Source organism: Panthera tigris, chromosome B3, assembly GCF_018350195.1.
Source record: "Panthera tigris isolate Pti1 chromosome B3, P.tigris_Pti1_mat1.1, whole genome shotgun sequence".
Lineage (NCBI taxonomy): Eukaryota > Metazoa > Chordata > Mammalia > Carnivora > Felidae > Panthera > Panthera tigris.
This window is the reverse complement of record NC_056665.1, coordinates 128602643-128620634: the sequence shown is the minus strand read 5'-3', so window position 1 is coordinate 128620634 and position 17992 is coordinate 128602643. Positions and strand designations below refer to the sequence as shown.

General features: G+C 38.3%; 1 protein-coding gene across 1 annotated transcript; it reads right to left on the bottom strand.

Moving 5' to 3' along the window:
• Positions 1-774: 774 nt before the first annotated feature.
• Positions 775-10156, bottom strand: LOC102955202 (60S ribosomal protein L31-like). Its single transcript, XM_042989269.1, has 3 exons — positions 10142-10156; positions 1361-1721; positions 775-905 (listed from the first exon to the last, which is right to left on the bottom strand). The coding sequence occupies exons 1-3, from the start codon at positions 10154-10156 to the stop codon at positions 775-777; spliced, it is 507 nt and encodes a 168-aa protein (XP_042845203.1).
• Between the last annotated feature and the right edge of the window lie 7836 nt (positions 10157-17992).

Sequence of the window (17992 nt, the reverse complement as noted above, 5' to 3'; positions counted from 1 at the left end):
GCAAAATACCATGTCATTTCACTCATATGTGGAATTTAAGAAACAAAACAAAGGGGAAGAAAAGAGAGAAAAACCAAGAAACAGACTCTTAACTACAGAGAACAAACAGATGGTTACCAGAGGGGAGGTGAGTAGGGGATGAGTGAGATAGGTGGAGGAGATTAAAAGTACCCTTATCTTGATGAGTACTGAGTAATGTACAGAATCGTTGAATCACGATATTGTACACCTGAAACTAACATAATATTGTATGTTAACTATACTGGATTCAAAATAAATAAAATAAAATAAAATAAAATATAAAATAAAATAAAATAAAATAGTATTCAAAGACCTGATATCTAGAGTAACCAATAAATTCAACTCTTTCTTCCACAAAAAAACTTTCACCTACAATCTATATCTATCTATATCTATATCTATATCTACACAAATAACAAGAGTATATATATATATATATATATAGAGAGAGAGAGAGAGAGAGAGAGAGAGAGAGAAAGCGCTGGACCAAATGCAAATGATAGCTTAAGGGAACTTCTGTCTTGAAATCCACAATTTTAATCAGTTTAAATAAGTGTTCACAGTTCATGATGATCCCTGTCTCATTAGATGTCTGGACAATTAAATAAGACAGCACATAGGTATCAGGTAGCATAGAACCTAGTATACAGTAGATGCTATTATAGGCTAGCAATTGCTAATATTGTTTTCTCTGTTATAGAACTACACATATAGCTTTATAAACCCTAATGATATGTTTTCTTTCTGTAGCAGTTAAGCGGCTGTCTTTCTCAGCTTCAAATCCATCCCTCTATATTTTGTTTTGTGATTCCAGGAACAATTCCACTTCTCCATTGCCAGCTGGCCTTTGTTAGGCTTTGCCAACAGGGGGCCCGAGACAGAAGCTGGAAAGTAAGAGGAGGAAAAAGGGGCACGTTCATAATCTGTGGTTCTTACCAGGGCCACCCTTGAAGTTTCTCTTTCCACTGACATCGACAGTGGGTTCCTATAGCTATTTTACAGTTGTTTTTTTCTTTTTTTCACATCCTAGAAACAATCTCTTAGTGCCTTTCAGCTCTATCAGAACCAGTTAAACTAGGTTCTGACTTCAGGAGGTCCCTCCTCCTAATTTCTGATGCGCCAGCATCAGCCAACCAAGGTCCTTCTGCAGAGCTCTGTGTCCAAACTCCATCGCACCCTCTTCTAAGCTTCCAGATTTTAATAATGCCATCCTCTTCCATTTGTTCCCTGAGCCCTAGGGATGGCAGTTGCTCTTCCCAGTAATTTGTGTGTGTGTGTGTGTGTGTGTGTTTGTGTGTAGTTTTATACCTTTATTTGATAATCAGCAATTCGTTCTTACCCACAGTAATAGTCTGTAGATTTTTGAAAAGTGTGACAGGTATACAGGTAACCAACATATAGAGCTTGTTGGGTGAATCTTTATCCTCATTGTGTTTTTTGGACAACTGTACATGGACACGGTAGGGAACATTCCTTTCTCCTTTGGCCCAGACAGATTTGTGGAGCCTGGTGTCAATGCACACATCTGGAGTTCCCATTTCCTTCGTAGCAACTATCCAGATCTCTTTGAGTGCCCGAGGGGCAACACTTCTTGAAACCCACTCATGGGTGCGCTTGTGAACGATGATGGCGTGTTCTCTGGTCACTACCTCATTGACGGTAGAACGGCCCTTCTCGCGACCCTTCTTGCGGGAGCCATTCTGCCGGCCCGGGTTGGAAAGGAAGAGTAAGTGCTTTTATAAATCCATAATGTCTTCCTTTTGTGTTTCATTGCTGTAATGTCTGGTTGACAATTATTTATAACAAACAAATCCTTAAGATAACTAGTGGTCTTGTTTGTTTGTTTTTTCTCTTGACAGGGACCTGTCTGATAAACTATCCCCCGTCCTGCCCAGAGCATGATGCCCTGATAGAAAATATTGTGCGGGCTGGGAAGTCTTTTACTATGTGCAAACCAATTCTACATGGTGCTCTATAAGGTTCCAGAACGTCAGGGTATTTTTTTAATTTTTTTTTAACGTTTATTTATTATTGAGAGACAGAGACAGAGCATGAGCAGGGGAGGGGCAGAGAGAGGAGGAGACACAGAATCCGAAGCAGGATCCAGGCTCTGAGCTGTCAGCCCAGCTCGAACAGCAGGGCCCGAACTCACAAACCGCGAGATCATGACCCAAGCTGAAGTTGGACGGTCAACCAACTGAGCCACCCAGGCGCCCCAGAAATCAGAGTATTTAAAAATTACATCTGTTTTTCTAGTAATTGTAAAGTTCTCATCTTAAGATCTGATAAATTCTCTACCAGTTAGAACCTTTCAATATAAAGAAAAGTTATTTTGGGTTTATATTATCCAAGAATACTTTGGGTAGGGGAAAGCCATGCTATCTAGCTTAAAATTCGTCAAGAAAATAAAAGTGGTAGATTTTTTTTTAGAAAGCAAAAATTTATCTGAAGTTTAATATGGAATTTCTAAATGAATTTGTGGACTGTTAGTGATGTGGGATCATTTCTGTTATATTTGGAACTTATCTTTCTTTCTCACTCCACACTCCTCCCCATTGAATCTGTAGTCACAATCTTTTCTCTTCTTTTTTTTAATGTTTATTTATTTTTGAGACAGAGAGAGACAGAGCATGAAGGTGGGGGTGGGGTGAGGGGAGCGGGGGTGGTGGTCAGAGAGAGGGAGACACAGAATCTGAAGCAGGTTCCAGGCTCTGAACTGTCAGCACAGAGCTCGACGCGGGGCTCGAACTCACGGAGTGTGAGATCGTGACCTGAGCCGAAGTCGGATGCCTAACTGACTGAGCCACCCAGGTGCCCCATAATCTTTTTTCTTCTTAAACACATACCTGCACTCGGACCTTGTGTTGTTAGAAACTAAAGACTTAATGCTAGTTGGGCAAGTATAAGAAAAGTAATGATTTCAGCATTGCAAGTAAAAGCATAGAAAATGTTGGAAGACATTAGGGAGGGGAAAATGGGGCAAAATCGACCCATTTTGAGAATGGTCTCAACACAATTAAATAAGCTTCTCTTCTCATAAAAGTGACATAAAAACTTAAAACATAAGGGTTTAAGACTACCCTATGTGGTACACTAATTAGTTCATATTTGAATAGCTTTTGTACAGAATTAGTCTAAAATTCTCAAATAAATCTCACAAGCTGTGTCACCTATAAGATGGAAACGGGCTCTTCATGTTTCATGACTAAAAGTAAATTAGGGATAGGCTGGAGATTTCCACTTTACTTGATCAGTTTGAGATGCGAATCTAATGTGACAAATATTTGAAAAACATTTAAAACTGAATCTAATGGAAAATACCACTGTTTTAAAGGGAAATGAGAGCTATAATACCAATTGCTTTGGTTAAAAAAAGATTTGCACTTAGGTGGAAACCAACTAAAGTACGCTTGTAATGGGAACCAGAAATGCTTTCTTGTGTTATATCCCAGTTTTAATTTAGAGTCAAATTAATTAGTCAAACAACTGCATGGCAGAGTATGTAAAGTCACATTCTGTACTTTCTATAGATACTAAATTACTATTTCTTGGGTCACTTCTGAATACCTTCACGGAGTGCTTGAGTTTACTACTGAGATTAATGATTTGGCCTTCCAAATCATTTACCCATTTACTAAACTGATTAGTATACTTATATGTTTCCTAGTATGGAGTAGATATTTACAGAGGTTCTTAAAATTACCCTATTTTTTATTGATTAGATTTTGTAAGAGAAACAGCACAGTCCAGTAAAAGTACAGAGCTTCTGGATTACAATCCAGGTTCAAGTCATGTTTCCCTCAAAAGGAAGTATATGGCAGACTTATTGGAGGTCTCAAGTGAGATAATTCTCCAGAATATAATCTTCATGAGCACAGAGATCTTTGCCCACAGTCTAATGCAAGAGCCTAGAACAATGCCTGGCACATAGCAGGTGCTGGACAAATAGTTAAAAGTGAATGAATAAATAATGGCTGTAAAACTACATTGTAAAATCTAAAAAAAAATCTATTAAAATGCTATTATCTCCTAATATACTATGGTGGAGAATCTGTTATCGAGTGCTACTGAAGCAAGACAGATAATTCCCACCCTTTCTTACAAAATAAATCCTACCTTGGTTTTGCATCCTGAGAGGGTACAAGGAAGAAAGTGTTGAGGTGCAAACACTGCTTTCTCTAACTAAGCCAGAATAAAGTACAGAAGGGTAACGCGTGTGTGTGTTTGTGTTTGTCCATGTCTCCATGTTCAGACACGTGTGTTGCGAGTGTTTGTAAGTATGTGTTGCTTACTCTTTTGCTCTTAAGTCTCTCAGACAAAAGTGCGGCACTGTTTTGTGAGACTGTTAGTACTTATAGGACCAGCCAGATATATAGGACTTGATTTCGCTAAGTCTTAATTCAGCACTTTCCAAGACCACCTATCATTGAAAGTTTAAAACAGAGGGGAAAAAAAAAAATGGAAGGGAACAAAACTAAAAAAGATTTGTGCAATAGGTAGAACTGCTTTCTATAAATCCTGCGATAATAAAACAAATTACAAAATGAATTCACTTTGCCTTCTGTTTTTATGGCTTTGCCTTAACTGGGTCTTCTATCTTCTCAAGTTCTTACATGAGACACTGTATTTTGGGAACACCAAACTGCTCATCAGTCTATGAATCCTCCTTTGTACATTTTGCAAAAGGCTATATATTTTGTAAGTCTATGAGTGGGAGGTACTTCTTTCTTTATTTGATCTCTCTCTCTCTCTCATAACTCTATCTAGAAGCCTAATATGCTACTTTTCATCAAGTAGGCAGGCCGTGGTGAGGGATGACCTCTTCAGAGTCAGGCAGAACCTTCTGAAAACAGATTTAACTCTTTCCTCTCAGGAGGTCTTATTTTAGGAGAAAGAATCAGGAATCAGCTGGAAAGACTTAGGATCTGAGTATGTCCAAGGATAGTGATCTAAGATGTGATCTAATCAGTAACCTATATAACCCTACATACTATTCTTGGATCTAGCCACCAGATTTAGGGAGCTTACTGGACGGAATTATAAAGGTTTACCTTAATCCTCATGAGTTTCCAGGTTTCATATTATGACCTTCCCTGCTAGCCCTGAGGCAAAATAGTCATCAAGGTCCAAAGTTTGCATTAAATTTGTTACTGCATTGTCCTCTTCTCAAGAGTGCCTAGTAGCCTCTGAAAAGGGTCTAACATACCTCATGAAATGTATTCCATGTCTGAAAACATGAGGCTAATAGTTGCAAGAAAATGTATCAAAGTTCTAACTGATGGTAGGAAGTAAGGCAGTAAAATAATACAATTTGTGGGAACCTGATAGAAAGGAGTGTGGCCCAGGACATTGCTAGTTTGATATCTTAGGTATTGTTAACACTCTAATCAATTGGTTATGTTCTTGCAATGGTCGCATGCAGCTCTAAAGGTAGGACGTTTTACACAAGACATTCAACACAAAGCCTAGCTAATTAAAAAATCACCACCAACACCACCACGACCAACACAAGAGCCAACCCTCACCTTTTCCATCCCATCTACTCTTATACTCTGTCTTTTAATTTCTGAATGTCTAAAGTTATGCAGGATTCAGAGGCAGATGGGATTGAGAAGTGGGAGACTGCTGTTAGAGTCTTGGGAACATGGCACTCTAAGCATTACAGATCAAATTAGAGCTTTTTTATCTTCAATATGTATTTAAAGAACCCCTTGCATTGGTATTGTCTTAATCTGTTTGGACCGTTATAACAAAATACCAGAGACTAGGTAGTTTAGAAATGGCAGAAATCTCTTTCTCGCATTTCTGAAGGCTGGAAATTCCAAGATCCAGATGTCAGCCTAATCACTTTTTAGTGCAGCTGAAGCTCCTCCCAAATGCCCCACCTCCCACTGCTGCCATCTTTGGGGGGTAGGATTTCAACAGGTGAATTTTGGAGGGCCAAAATCATTCAGATCACCTGGTGGTTTAAGTATCATCTGGGGTCTTGACTAAGAATTCAGATGCCTGGCTGACAACAGATATTGATGGGATTTTAATTGGGAGGAGTTGGACTTTGTAACCTCCATTTTTAGTAAGTGCTCTGGTAATATGTTCACTAACATTAGGGGACCACTACTGAACGATTCACTACCCTTAAGACCATGTCAGTAAATGAAGAAAGATCACTTGCTTCCTCGGCTCCCAGACCTTCTGCCACTTTGGATATAACAGCTGTATATTATCTTTCTCCTTTTTCATTTGTACTATCTGCCCCTTGGGATTTGCATAGGCACCCTTAGCCACGCCCTTCCAACAAGCTCATGACATCATGTGGTCAGTGTTTATGTGAGGTTTAAAGAATGTAATGATGAGAAAGTATGCTACTCACCTGAAATAAAGAAAAGGGGTCTGTAAGCTGACTAGGCTCACTCCCCACACCTGTTATCGCCAGGGTTTATTTGGATACAAGGAAAAGCAACACATTCAAATGAGCTCAAGTCAAGAAAATGGAGCTGGTAGAAAGAAAAAGGGAAATTACGGAATGCAAGAGCAGGAAATGCAGCCATGTCTTGGAGTCCAGAGAATGACCGAGCAAGAAATTTGTATCATCCTCTTGTTCTTCTTTTTTTATTCCCTTACCCTTTTCCCTTACCCTCCTTCCCTCCTTTCTTCTTTCTTTCTTTCCTTTATTCCTGCAACAAATATTTATCAAAACCCCTACCAGTGTCCTAGAAACTGCCAATACACCAATGAACAGAAGGCAAAAATCACTTCTCTTATGGATTCTATAATCTTGTGTGCACGTGTATAAGCAGACAGTAAATAAATGCATAATATAAAGGATAGTGGTTGCCGATAGATTCATTGGAGCAAAACAAGGAAGAGAGCTAGAGAGCTTGGAGATAGAGTAGTTAGTAGATATCAGTCAGGGACGCCTGGGTGGCTTAGTCTGTTAAGCCTCTGACTCTTGATTTTGGCTCAGGTCATGATCTCAGGATCATGAGATCTAGCCCCCCACGCTGGGTGTGGACACTACTTACGATTCTTTCTCTTCTTCTCTCTCTGCCCCTCTCCTGCTCTCTCTCTCTCTCTCTCTCTCTCTTAAAAAAAATATCAGTTGCAGTCTGTCCCCTCCACTTTTCTGTCATAATTTTTGTGACTCTTAGCATTTTTTCCCTTGTTCTAGATCTTTGTTTTTGTCTCTCTATCCCCTCCTCTTAACTTCCACTGTGTCCATGTGTTTTTCTCCATCCAAGCCTTGGGTCTAGTTGGTCCACATGACCTTAATAACTCAAGTGTCCATCGATAAATGCAGATTAACTTTGGTGTCTCGTGGTACACATCACTAGGAAGCTCTGACAGTTCATTTGGACTCTGTCTAGACAAAGCCCTTTGTACATTGACATCGGTCCATCCATAAAGTCAATGGATGGATTCTTTTGGCTACATATCTTTACTTCATCGTGCAGATTTATCTACAGAGTCTTGGAGGACCTCTGTAGAGGGGACTGTACTTTGTATATATATTCTCTTTTTGTTCTGTGTGGAATTTATTGTTTTGGAGAAATGGATTAAAGATAAAGACACAGTTCTCTGTTTCTTGGAGGAGAGCCGGACAAGTAAGCAAGAAACACATATTATTTTTGGTAGGCAAATATTTATAGGGGGAAAGAAACATAGAATTGATAGCATTTTGAAATATTAGCATATGATATTTCCCTGAAATTTCCTGATACACTTTCATTTAGGGTATATATGTTTAGCAGAAATACCAAAAAACCGAACAAGATCAAAACTCGTTTTTTATAATCAAAATAGACTTTAAAAAAATACTGTAGAGATAATAGTTAGGGGAAACAATTTTTTTATGTTTATTTATTTTTGTGTGAGAGAGAGACAGAACGTGAGCAAGGGAGGTGCAGACAAAGAGGAAGACACAGAATTCAAAGGAACCTCCAGACTCTGTGAGCTGTCGGCACAGAGCTGGATGCTGGGTTCGAACTCACCAGCTGCTAGATCATGACCTGAGCCGAAGTCAGATGCTTAACTGACTTGAGCCACCCAAGTTCCCCAAAAAGTTTTGTTTTTTATTGCAAGTTTCAAGTTTTTCAATATTATAAACCATGAGCGCAGTTGACTGGGGTTTTAAGTAATTCGATTGGAGGTAGACATTCTCTCCTCTGTTTTTTTTGTGATCACAAAGGAGACAAAATCTATGTGTGTAGGGAGTGAGGAAAGCAGTGAAATGAGATGGTTGTATGGATATCTGAGGAACGGCTCTAAATCCAGCTACATCTTCCCTCTCTGGACCATATCCCAGATTGCTCGTAAGGACCTAGAGCCAACAGACCATCCACAGACCAGTGCCTTCCTTTGTTGGGTGGAATGTGGGAGGCAGAAGCATGTTAGACATCATTTCCCCCATCTCCTGCCATGCCAGAGTGAGAAGGCATCAACAGAGTAGAAAATGCAGCCTGCTCAATCTAGGCAGAGTTCTGGAATGGCCCCCAAGTTTCTGTTTACCATAAGACGGACAGAAAGCATCTAGAGGTTTCTTGTGGTATCCCAGTATGCCGAGGGATGTGAACATAACTGAGAAATGGCCAAAGGAGCTGTATATACTTCATGGTAATGATCCCAGGGACACCAAATAGTTTCTGAAATGACAACCAGTGATACAATGGTAAATCGAGTGCCTTACTAGGAAGAGACAAGAGGGGCTCAGACTGGAAACCAGATGGAGTGATGCGTACCTTAGTAGATACTGGATTTTGTAGGTGGGACTGGGAAAAAGACCTGGAAACTGAGTAAAACCCATAAAATTTAGATCAACACAGAGAAGTAAAAGCAAAAGAAAAATCTGGGCTGAAGTGGGTTTACCAGAAACTGACTTAAGATTGGGATCCTGATAACAGGAGAAGCAAAGATTCCAGACAGAAACTAATAGAAAAGATTTTAAACAGTTACATTCTTGGAACACCTGAACTTGTGGCTTGGGAGGTTCATGTCCAACACACATGCCTAATCCTAAACCAGCTTCCCTTTCAACAGAGAGCATTTGCTATCTTTTATCAGGGGTGACTCATCACATTTCTCTGACAAATGGTACATATTTGATAATCTCCTGCACATGGCCCCACGGTAACTAAAATCATGGTAATTGGAGAGAACCTACGTTTCTTTCCAGCTTGGTTATTTAAGAGGATTATAATTTTTTTTATAAAATAATTCTGATTGCACATCACAAGTTATTGTAAACAGCTGTTTTAGTATCTTAGCCTCTGAGCCTTCAGTGCTGACTCCCACATTACCTTCGATCCACCCGTCTACAATTTAGTCTGATGGGATCATCAGTGATTAAAAAAAAAAAAAATGCTTGCCCTTTCTTCCTTTGATGGCCATCTCTTCTCATTTGGATTAATTTTAGCCACAACTAGAATACACCTGCCAGATCAGATTCATGTGCTAGCTACTTCACCTCAAAATTGTACAATGCTGCATCAATGTTGAAACTCTATAACAAGACTTTAAACATCTCACCCTCACCCCATTCCACCAAACTCACAAAAGCGGGGAGGAGAATGCCACACCCTATTCTTGGTAATCATGTCCAGACCGGACCTTGCAGGGCCAGGAGGATACGATGAGAATGGAAAACAAATGGAGTCCAAATTTCTAAAGCGTAGTGTACAAAGCATGGAGAGGGAAAGAAAGCGTGTGCTCCATACCGTCCTTTCTCCCTGTTAGCCCTGCCAGACATTCCCTTTGTTCTCCTTTCTATCTCACTGAGATTAAAGTGCTGATCTCCCCTTTTTGAAAATGATGTCACTTTTTTTTTTCTTGCCTTGGCAGAGAGCAAGTTCATTACAAATCTGCTGTGTGACTGATGGCTTTGAAGAGATAAGGCAGAGGGGGGAAACACATTTGGGAAAGGTATGAAACTCCAGAGACAGGTTGACAATTATGCTGGCAGGAAGAGAGATGACGAAGGATAAGGAGAAACAGAGGCTGGGTGTAAATATCTCCCATATTCTCATTTACAGCCACTGACAAATGGTTTTTATTTCCCTCATAGTTTTATCCCCAAACAAGGCCATGGACTAAATTCATCGTGTGCTTTTCCTGACGAGATGCCTACCCTTTTTGACGACATTATTTCAGTCAAGCCCTCATGGACGTATTTGATGTTCAGAGTGGGGAATATTTGGTACTGAATCTGATTCGCTATAATTGCTCCTCATTGGACTGCGTGGCAGCTTATATAAGAAGCACATTAGATGTAAAACCAGGTTGAAAGCATAATACACATTTTAATGCCATTTACGTGGTTCAAAATTATTAGTGACGGATGCAGAGCTTGGGAATTTAAAGGTATTTCATCCCCCAGGTCCAATCACAGTGGAGGCATTGGTTTTACAAGTGGTTGCAAAGGCCAAGTTTTGAAGTGTAAACATCTGGTAATTAAATGTGCGTGCACCCGGCCCCTAATGCTGACAGCATCTTGTGAAAACAACGCTGTCATCTTTATGTCTCTGATTGGATTTCAGCTCTACGAGAGTCCTCATTGGGGCACCTGGGTGGCTCAGTCTGTTGAGCGTCCAACTCTTGATTTCTGGTCAGGTCGCAATCCCAGGGTTATGGGACAGAGCTCTGAGCTCAGCATGAGGCCTGCTTTAGATTCTCTCTCTCTCTCTCTCTCTCTCTCTCTCTCTCTCTTTCCCTCTGCTCCTCTCCCCAACTCCTGCTCTCTCTGTGTCTGAAATGAAATGAAATGAAATGAAATAAAAACTTTTTTTTTAAAAAGTCCTCACCTTTCTCATGGATGGATATTTTTGTACAGATCAAAAGATTTTTTTTTACTGTATTTCTGAGTGGGGGTTGGAGGTGGGAAATTGTAGAGAAGTAAGTGGTGGCAAATGAGCTGGACAGGGGGCTACTGAGACCAATGTTGGCCAGGCCAGAGCACATATGAAAAGGCAGGATTTATTTTTTCGCTCTTCTGTGGATTTTCTGTTCCCTGTTGTCGCTGTCACTCACCACCAGCTTTTGCTTCATATGTCTAAGTACTAATAGAAATACGTGTGATTAAACTTTGCATGTTTACGGAGGCTGGAAGGTATATGACAGGTGTGATTTCCATTCTCCACCCCTCATGCCTGCAACATATTCCATATCAAACGCACATTTTTTTTAAGTTTATTTATTTATTTTGAAGCCTGGAACCTGCTTCAGATTCTGTGTCTCTCTCCCTCCTTCTCTGTCCCTTCTCTGCTCGTGCTCTCTCTCTCTCTCTCTCAAAAATAAACATTAATTTTTTAAATTATTTATTTATTTTGAAAGAGAGATCACAAGTGGGGAAGGGCAAAGAAAGGGAGAGAATACCAAGTAGGCTCTGCACTGTCAGTGCAGAGCCCAATGCCCGATGAGGGGCTCGAACTCACCAACCTTGAGAGCATGATCTGAGCCAAAATTAAGACTTGGATGCTTAACTGACTAAACCACACAGGTGTCCCTCAAACACACATTAAAAAATATATGTATATACATTATATATACATATATAATGTATATATATTTTTATATACATATATATGTATATATATATATTTATATATACATATATGTATATATATATATACACATATATATGTATATATATATTTATATATATATATACATATATATGTATATATATATTTATATACATATATATGTATATATATACATATATATGTACATAAACACACATATATGTATATATGTTGTATATACATATATATACATACATATATATGTACATACACACATATATATGTATATACATCATACATATACATATATACATGTGCATATATATGTATACATATATATATACTATATATATACATGTGCATATATATATATGTATACATATATATATGCACATGTATATATATAGTATATATATATATATATATAGTTTCTCCCTTGGTTTTGAAGAAACCCTTCCCAAAAGTAGATGCTATGTTGTGATTCCACTGTTCCTACCCCATCCCCAATATCTTCACTGGCTCCCCATTAACTACAAGATAAAATCCCAGACACATAGGCTTCTACCCCCTGGTTTTTCCAATCCAAACATTTCCATTTGATGTTCATTTGATTCTTAATGAATATCCAGTTCCTGAATACGCTTGTTTGTTTCACCTCTTTGCTCATACTTTTTCCTCTGACTGGGATGCCCTCCTGACTCTTCCGCATCTAATGAATATCTCCATTTGCCTCCAGTCTGAGCACAAGTATGACCTCTTCCGTGAAGTCCACTATTATTCAGGAAGAATTGATCCTTCTTTCCTTCTGGCCACACTTTACCTTCTACTTATACTTTGAATTTAACATATTTATTGTAGTAAAAGAATTTTCCATGTCATAATCCAGGTGGTAGGGTATATATACCCAGAAAATATAAACATGGCTAGTCAAAAGTTAGTGCTCACTTTATTAATGTTTAGTGAATAAATGAATGTATAGAACATGGTGTTTAAATGCCAGTGAAAAATTTCAGGGCTGTATATCTGCTCTCTTAATTTCTTACTTAAGGATGGATCCCTGTCCTTAGAAAACAAAAAACCCAAGAAGGCTTGGAATTAATAAAAATCAATACAAGATAAGTAAAAACTATTTTAAAAGGGCTCAGATAGGAAAGTGGTGTGAAATACAATGGCTTGTGATAACAGCAGTATTTTTCTGTGTCAATAATTTCTTTTTGTTCATCGTTCATGAATATTATGACTCATGGTGCGTGAGGAAAGTGTCCTTCAGAACGGTTTACCCAGTTTTCTGATTCTGTTTGTAAACAAAGATAAAATAAGTTAAAGCAAAGTAAAAATGGTAATGAAAACGTCTTCGATGTAACCGAATGCATGCATCACTCCAGATCTGGAAAAGACTACCTGTCTGATATTTTAGAAAATCTTATCTAACTTGGGAAACTCTTTGTGTTGTTGGTGTTTGATGTTGTTTTCTTGGCTTTGTTATTGTTGTTGCTGGTTTTTTGTTTTGTTTTGTTTTGTTTTTTGCCAGTAGTTGGTGGTACTGCTAGTTCAGGTTTGAGTCTCAGGCTGATTGTAGTTGAAAGTGAGTGCTTCCATGAAGCTGATGTCTTGCACTTGGCAGGTGCATTATTATCTCCACGGGGATGAGGTGAACGCCAGGAGGGTGCATGCTGTAGAATACGTTAGCATACATATATTTTTACATTTCACATTTTTCTCATTCACTCAAGTACTTAGCCTATCCACATGTTTTAGGACTTTCTGACTCTCTGAGCTCATCTTATAATAGTGCCAGAATCAGCAGACCCATGGCTAGGGTTACATGTGGAATTGCAGAAATCAAGGGCTCCCTAAAGTCTTGGAAAATTAAAGAATTAATGGAAATTCTCAGAATAGTGCTGGAGCAATGATAATTATTTGGTGATCCCAGTGCCAGAATAACTTAAGGATTTAATATAGGCCATATATTTTAATAGATAGTATGTCCTTTAACACCATCCCTTCTGAGCGGTAGAAGGAATCAAAATTCTCATTTGAGGTCTATTAAATGGTTTCAGAGTATAGAAGCAAGGTGGAAAAATATTTAGGGCTAGGGAGTACAGACTCTAATTTAAACAATGATCCTGCATGTTACTGCATTTCATCACACAATCTTTAATCAATGGCTGTCATAAAGTTTAAACAAGATTAATAATGGCAAAGACTCTGTTTTTTTTCTTTTTTATATTAGCACAGCATTCGCTAACAGCAAGATGGTTGGCGGGAGTTGGGTACTTTATAAATGGAAGAACCAAGTTACAAAACAGATCCAGAAACAAAGGATTCAAACGCAAGTTGTTTATTTGGAACGTGGTCCTGGAAATACTGCATATTGACATGAGCAAGTAGAACAAGCAAAAGAAAGTCGGGGAAAGCCAAGAAAACGTGTGTTGTAAAGAAAACTCCCAACAAGTTGGATGGCAATTTAGCCCTGACAGGATTCCCTAGGAGTCAATGCATCATGTGACGCTCAGAGTCGTCCCAATCGAGGGGCAAGGCGGCCGTTGCTACCTAGCACCTACTCCTGTCAGTCACTGGGTGAAAGCTGATCAGGGGACTTTCCTCTCCTGGTACCGCCATAGGCAGAATGGGTACCTGTGGCGGGACAAGAGACAAAGACGCTGGAAGTTGGGAGCTGGCTTTGCGGGTTCTGACATGTGAGACCCAAGGGCATGTGGGTCTGGTTTTGACAACCTTGCTTCCATCTGCTGACAACATTCATTCGATCAGAAATGGGTCTGTAAATACCAATTTCTACTGTAATAATGGGTGAATCCCCCTCTAAGAAGGCACGTTCCCAACAGGGCTTCTAGCAACATCCATAACAATGTCATCATTATCACTTCTTAAGCAATGCATGGATGGTTCAAGAGTTATAATAACAAGATCATGGTGAAATACTGTGGAAGACACTGTAATCATGGCCAACACCCAACAAAGAGAAATAACATTCACATAGCCCTCCTAAAAACCCATCAATTATAATGCAATTATTGTAAGTCTTATGATTCATGTTGATGAAAATATAATAGGTATTGAATAATACATATTTGTGGAGTTAATTATTAATATTTTTGTTGTTATTTACTATTCCGATTTTGCTTACAAAATCACATGATGCAGCTTTTATTCTAGAAAGAGTACGTACACTTCCTAGGCCAAGCTGGGATTTCTTTACCTGAATTTACCTGGAGATTGACCAGCAAGTATATATTTGGACTCTGTGATATTGGTAAAGATGTTTATAGGTGTGTTATATCACCACTTATATCATAATGGGCTCTTTAAATTTCAGGGATGTTCTGATGAAATTTCTTGGCCAGAGCCTTTTGCTAAGATCATTTTCTACATCAACTTGTAGTCAGTTAGGAGGTGGTATTTAAGACTGCTATGAATGTCACAGAGCAAACAAGACAATGCATTTGCCAAGTAATTCTGTGAAAATCAGTATGAAGAGAGGAGTCCTGGCTCATTAGTACAAGCAGGAACTTCCCCAAGAAGTTGCTGATTTTACCGGAAAATTTTAATCTAACCACTCGCAGACCAAATTGATGTTAGATGCTTACCAATACGTTGCACAATTTTAGTTTCTCTTGGTCTTGCTTTTCATCTCTTTCATATTTATAATGTTATATATGCACTTTTGTGAGTCGTATCAGAACATTGTTTAGAAGGAAATAATTGATCCCAGAGCTTATCATGGCAAACTTAGATATTCAAAGATGCTCACGAGAAAGCAAGTCTCTTCCTCTGCGAACTGTATTTTCTTATCTTTTAAAGATAAATACCCAGCCAATAAACAAAAAAAAAAGGGATTACACTTTTTACGGTGAGGGAAAGTGGTTGTTGTAATCACACAATCCATTTATTTTTAAAACACAGGCTATGGTGGCTCAGTCAGTTGAGCATCTGACTCTTGATTTAGGTCATTATGGCAGCTTGTGGGTTCGAGCCTGGAGTCAGGCTTTTCACTGACAGTGCAGAGCCTGCTTGGGGTTCTCTCTCTCTCTCTCTCTCTCTCTCTCTCTCTCTCTCTCTTCCCCTTCCCCATTCGTGTGCATGTGCTCTTTCTATCTTTCTCTCAAAATAAATGAATGAATGAATAAATAAATAAATAAATAAATGATAAAATAAAATAAACCACAGTCTACACATACGGTTTCACACTGGTTTTTTGAGCAGCTCTCCCTTCCTGTTCTTGTACGGATTTGTTACAAAATGATGTTCGCTTCCTCGTCCAATGAGAAATGGTTGTTTTTACTTGATTGCTTTTGTAACGGGAGAGTAAAGGAAAAGATGAAGTCCAGTCCGCTCAGAGGTTTGTTTGGTTTTGTATTGTTGTTTTTGTTGTTCTGAAATTCCTCTGGTGTCACGAAAGGAAATGTTTGATATGTGTCTATGATTGTAGTCTGGAGACTAGGTTCCCAAGGGAGCTGTACATTCAATTGGCCCATTTGTATCTCCGAGTGGCAAAGAGAAAGGACTCAGGTGAGGGCGCCGGTATCAGTTCTCGACTCTCTTAAGCCTCTACCGACAACAAACACGCATGGGAACAATCAAGCAAACATCAGCACCATTCTGAACATCAAGATTGGATACAAACCAAATTCATTGTACTTCCACGAAGCAGTCACTTGACAAATCCATCTTTCTGGTTGGGAATTTTTACTGCATTGATGGGAAAAATTAACTTCCTATGTCCACTATATCAAGGACCCGGATGCCCAATGAAATCTTAAAAGCAGACAAACAGACACACAAAAACCATTTGTTTATTTATCCATTTGTTCTCTGCATAAACGGATGGATTGGGACGTTCAGATTTTGAACATGAATTTAAGAAGTTCCATCTGTAGAATCATGTATTTCAGAGAGAAGCCTTCATTTCTCTTTGATTCATATTCCCAAAATCTGTCACATATGGAAAGTTTCATTTTTCAGTGGAATTCTTATTATCAAAGACAGCTTTTCTGAGAAAGCAACACTTTTTTTTTTAGACAAAGCCAATTTGTTTGCATATAAAATATGATGTGAAAATTAATATTGTACTGTGTTTGCAACACTGTGAAAATACTGGAATTTTATTTTGACTAATTATACATCTTAACTTACATGTAATGAAACGTTTAGCTGAGACATATTCTTGCTGTGCACTTTCTTTTAAAGTAGAGGTGTGAGTTTTTCTATCTTGGCTGTGATCCAGTTTGTGCAATAAAATTACATTTTCTTTTTAAAAAGTCCTCTGCTTTGAAACTACTTTCATTTTCTTATCTAGAGTTGGTATTTATTGAAGAGATGGTTGCAGATCACAATAAGATGATATGGGCCACATGGGCTGTAGAGTTCTTTGAAATTAAAAAAATTGGTTATTTTATATATTTTGAAAGTTACAAACTTACAGCCTTGTAGGCTAATATGTCCTGAGGACTCTTTCTGTATGGCCCTCTAGCTAAGAATAGTTTCTACAATTTAGATGATTGATAATAAAAGAATATTTCATGACATAAAAATTCCATGAAATTCTATTTTCACTGTCCATAAGTAAGATTTTATGGGAACACAGTTGTGCTCATTTATGTACACATTGTTTACAACTTTTGTGCTACAACACAAAACGATTGAATAATTACAACAGAGGCCATGTGGCCAGTAAAACCTAAAATGTGAACTTTCTGGCTCTTCACAGAAAAAAATGGTCAATCCTCATCTCTCTCTCTCTCCTATACATATATAGGTACACATGGATCATATATGTATAGATGTATCATAGATTTATCTATCACTTATCTATGATCTGTCATGGATCTATGATCTATCCTAGATTATCTAAATCTATCTATGATCTCTCTATCACAGTTCTAATAACTGTGGTCTATGTATCTACATTCTATCTGTCAGACATCTAGCTATCTATACCTACATATCTATGATCTATTATAGATCAATCTATACATATACATCCATGACTTATCTATGATGCATTTATATCTCTGTCTATAATGCATCTATTTACATCTATATCTCTATATCTATAGAAGAAAACCAGAGAGAGAAGGATTAACCATTTAATAAAAAATTTGTAACTGCCCTTTAATATAAAATGTATTTGGACATGTTTATATTAGTACGGAGAACGAAACTTATAGCAATTACTATTCTTGATGTAATTTACACTTCGTGTAAATATTTAGCAGACAGGAGGCTCCATTGTGTTTCCTCATGAACACATCACTAGCCCATCCTCGTTTAGGTAGATCTATGCTTCCAGGCAAAGACGTGGTTTACACCGTCAGCCAGACTCTGAAGTTTAAATGAACTCCTTTTCCACATGCCGTTTTTCTAGCTCTCACACAGCCTCACACAGCCTCTTAAAAAGCTTTAAATTTACTACATTTCTAAAAGGATACAGTTTGTGT

Coding starts and splice junctions, on each gene's coding strand:
- LOC102955202 (XM_042989269.1), bottom strand. Junction 906..1,360: donor TCTACAGACTATTACTGTGG/GTAAGAACGAAT, acceptor CTTACTTTCCAG/CTTCTGTCTCGGGCCCCCTG.